The sequence below is a fragment of the Opisthorchis viverrini genome, assembly GCF_000715545.1.
Source record: "Opisthorchis viverrini unplaced genomic scaffold opera_v5_518, whole genome shotgun sequence".
NCBI classification, from domain to species: Eukaryota; Metazoa; Platyhelminthes; class Trematoda; order Opisthorchiida; family Opisthorchiidae; genus Opisthorchis; species Opisthorchis viverrini.
In genome coordinates this window covers 231,170-235,564 of record NW_008752182.1, presented here as the reverse complement: position 1 = coordinate 235,564, position 4,395 = coordinate 231,170, and the positions used below count along the sequence as shown (strand labels likewise).

General features: G+C 44.6%; 1 protein-coding gene across 1 annotated transcript in view; it reads left to right on the top strand.

Annotated features, from left to right (window-relative positions):
- The window catches only part of T265_11563 (hypothetical protein), a gene marked incomplete at both ends in the record, with an annotated part of 19,393 nt that extends 15,937 nt beyond the window's left edge, over nucleotides 1-3,456 (top strand). The window contains one exon of the mRNA XM_009178246.1: nucleotides 3,176-3,456. Within this exon, the coding sequence (XP_009176510.1) occupies nucleotides 3,176-3,456 (281 nt within the window). The remainder of the gene's footprint in view (nucleotides 1-3,175) is intronic.
- Between the last annotated feature and the right edge of the window lie 939 nt (nucleotides 3,457-4,395).

Sequence of the window (4,395 nt, the reverse complement as noted above, 5' to 3'; positions counted from 1 at the left end):
TCACAAAGAAATGCGTACGCTCCACTGTGACGAATCATGTGCGTTTTCAAAGCCGATGGGCAGACAAGATCCAGTCCACAAACCGTGCATTTGCAATCCGAGAGGGTCGGTGGCTTGGAGTGGTGGTGTCGAAAATCATGCCGACGTTTGTTGTATCTGCAGGTGAAAACACGATCGCAGATATTACACCGCAGACCATTTGGATCGTTGTCCGAGTATCGGTTCGTCAGGGACAACTGCGACGGATTAGCAGGCAGTTGGAATTGTCCGGCATTTGGAATGTGTGCTGAATCGAAACGGCAGTTTCCTTCTCGTTGGCCGCTGATGTTGGTCACATCTTTATCTATTTCTCTCTCACCAGCCAAATCATTTCGTCTGGCCTCGCTCACACGGTCCACAAATTCTGTAATAAATGGAGCATACACAGTTATTACAAGTGATTCACTTTGGTGATTACATGGTTCTAAAATTCTACTCTCAAATTTGCTTTCCGACTATTGCCACACTAGGCTTCATTGTTCTTCCGTCCTTTCGTTATTTCCCTTCCTGGAATGAAATAAATGAATTTTTTTCTGATCAGATTAAAATCATAATGGGTTTTGGGGCAAGAAGATACTTCCCCGGTAGAATCGACCGGTAATTTCTATTTACAGTCAAAACGTGGCACTCGAGTATATTAGTAGCTGAATACTGGAAACGTTTGCCTACAAACTATGCATTTATTATTACGAATGCTTACTTGTTGTGAGTTTACGAACATCAACTATCAAAACTGACAAACAGTGTGAATCGCCAGTCTACACAGTGCCGAACATTAGTCCTGGTAACCTCCTACAGGCTGACCCATTGAACTATTGAGGGGTTGTCACTGTGGAATCAGTGGTGTATGAACGTACAACCAACCCATTTTGGTAAATTTACTTGTGTTGTCATAATCTGCGCTGTACAATCCTGATGGTCGAATTCGCGAAGCATGGAAAAGGGACGAATAAGGTACTTTCCACGGTTTAAGTACATTTCAGTTTCGTCAACTGACAAGGTAAGTCTAAATACTCGTTGATTGTAGCAACTTCAGATCGCCCAAATCTGCATGTTGGCGTTATTGGTTTCTTCATCTCAATGCAATCGATAAGGCTTGCGCTTGTCTGTAGATAGTAACACCTGAGCCACTCCCGGGATAGTAACTTTAAGCTAAGCAACTTCTCCCACAAACGCGTGATGCATAAGGCTCCAAGAAGCCCCTCATGTATTCTGAACTCTTTGTTGCCAATTTGTAAGAGATTCTCTCGCACAAGAGAGACACTAGCGACTCTGCCCTTGGAATACGTCAAACATCAAAAGCATCTGACAATGAATAGAAGCCTGAGCGAAATTACAGTGAGCAAGATCCCAGGTGAATCAAGTTTCCTCCCTTTCACGGAAATCTTGAATATATTACATCTGAACAGCAAAGAAACTTGACATTCGAAATGCGAAAAGAGAGGTTTCGGTGTGAAGGTTGTCTGGAACACGGCGTAACATACCAATCGGTGTATGCTGTTGCAGCAAGGCATCCAACTGCCCAACTGGAACAGAAAGACGAGAAAGACAATCGTGTGGAAAAAACACAAGGAAATCTCCTGCACAATAAAGAGCATTTTCAGTTCACGAGAGTGAAGGCGATTTAATGAGACTTTCAAAATAATTGTGCGCATCGCTGAGTAAAATCCTTAGTCGCAACGTCATTCCAATGATACTTACATGACTTTCCACCGTTAGCTGCAGACTTGAGAACAATCAAAGTTTGCAGGATCAGGTATGAACGATGCATCTTTAGGCCAACTGAAATCACATGTTCACAATCCACACGCACATTTTGTATCGCCGCCACTACTCCTCGCAGCCAATGAAACTGATGGACGATATTAACCAATCTCATAAGCGAGATGGCTCTTGACTCAAAATGCCTCACGCGCGTGGAGCAAATATTCGAAGTATATTTACACGTGAATGCTGTACCAACGTGAATGTACTAGTTAGTGCTAACCCTGTGGACAGGTCATCCGGAAAAATGAACAGACCAGCCTAGTACAAACAGATGTAAACTCCTCAGTGAAGTATCTCTGTAATATGCAGAGTATATCAAACACTTCAGGCAGCCTAGAACCAACACGGTCGCTTTTCGGCAATCGAAACCTCTGTCCCTCAGTTCATGGATATTGCAAACTTGAGTACACCTCGTTCTTTCTGGCAACATTGTTTGTGGTAATTCCAAACTACGGGTCATTCTTTCGCCGTATTTTTTCATTTGACGTCAGTAGAAACGCTGTTCACCTGAAGTCGACGACAACTCAACTCCATAAATTGGGATACAGGTTATGTGTGCACGGGCGACGAAACCCCAACTTAATCCTCGATTTATTGTGGGTAGTATTTTGTCCTTCCAGGCTACTTGTGAACTGTTGATCTCCTGTAGATATTCTCATTGCCCTAATCGAGATTTCGTCGCGCAAGCGAAGACAGTGTACGCTGAAAAGGCCGAAAGTACCGCACCGCTGATTCATCATCACGGGTAGTAATCACCAGTGCGAACCACACGGAATTCCGTAGAGTTCCAAAGCCGCAATCTGCTCACAGGTAGTTTGAACTTTCAACCGTTCGGATCCGAGCAGCTCATCAACAGTGCGAGTAATTCGACCAAGATATGCAGCGATATAAATTGACAAAATAATGGATGAAATGCAGAGCACTGGACTGAATTTCAGTTACCAGAAAGAGGACGATCATTAAAACCTGAAAGAAACACCTTTGAACATGTTTCTCTTTCATCTGAGGAGACTGGCGATTTATTAACAGATATCTGATAAACAGATTTAAAGCCCGGTTAAGCTCGAAACCCTACATTCCGAGAAGCCATATTGGAACCGGTCAAGCTGGAAACACAACAACACCGCCACCAGTCGCAACTAACAAGGCTACGTTCACGGATTCCCACTGGTTGATCAGCAAGCACAGAGGATTACCTGTCAAACGTAATGCCCGCGTGCAAAGTACAAACGAAATTTCCACGGTCAATCTCAATAAAATTGATACGCTGAACCGACGAGAAACCAAGCGTCGGTGTCAAGCCCTCAATCAGTCTCAAATTTTTCTGCGGGCATCCTTGGAGTTCATCTGTTCATGAGTTCTTTATCAGCGGCTTTGGAATGTATTGGAACCGGTCAAGCTGAAAACACCACAACACCGCCACCAGTCGCAACTAACAAGGCTACGTTCACGGATTCCCACTGGTTGATCAGCAAGCACAGAGGATTACCTGTCAAACGTAATGCCCGCGTGCAAAGTACAAACGAAATTTCCACGGTCAATCTCAATAAAATTGATACGCTGAACCGACGAGAAACCAAGCGTCGGTGTCAAGCCCTCAATCAGTCTCAAATTTTTCTGCGGGCATCCTTGGAGTTCATCTGTTCATGAGTTCTTTATCAGCGGCTTTGGAATGTGTTCCGCTACACATTCAGAGTTTCAAGTCCACGGGCAATAACCACGGGCTTCGGACGCAGCCATTTTGGAATGTCGCTACACATTCAGAGTTTCAAGTCCACGGGCAATAACCACGGGCTTCGGACGCAGCCATTGGAGGAGGTATTTCCGCATTCACCTGAAGCCTACCCTAATTGGCGCCGTCGGCCTTCAACCAGGAAGCTAGCATAGATTCCCGTTGACAGGTGGTTCCGAATCCCTTCAAAATCAATTGCTAGGAGATCGTTGAATCAAGTAGATCGACTAGAAGTGCTTCATACAAATGAACCGATTTCAAAAATACTGTAATTCCGAAGAAACTGGTTTTGGGTTGCACACTATGACCAGTACCGCTTGTCTTCTTTCAATGCGAGCACTGTTCTATACTTGCTTCAAACATCCACACTCACCTTTGACATCGTTGTTTATTGATTTGACTACACTATATGAGACTTGCAACATTTTCATCATTCGTTCAGTTGCCAAACCCTTGCGATGCCTAGCTGCCATGCAACCCGAAGGAAGCATGAGGTTGCCCAAGCCTAGACAGGGGATGTCAAGAGGCCGAGGTTGGCTTCGAACGACGGATCCTCCAGTCAGTAAATTCGCGCTCCAACCACCTGAGCCTTTCCGCCATAATTGCACTGTAGTATTCGCAGTAATGAAGGTGTTGACAAGTTGACTGTTGAAACGTCTGGCTGACGTATTTGCACTTGGCCTCACACTATCCAATTGGCGATTGGTCGCGCTTAGTAGAACCGTGAACGTGATATCTTGGTGGACATTAGTTCTAATAATTTCGTTGTATTAAACACTCCAGTTCATCACATTCTTCCGTTCACTCGCCTCTCATTAGCTAAGGAAACCATGGTTTATAGCGTAAGGTCCAGCAGT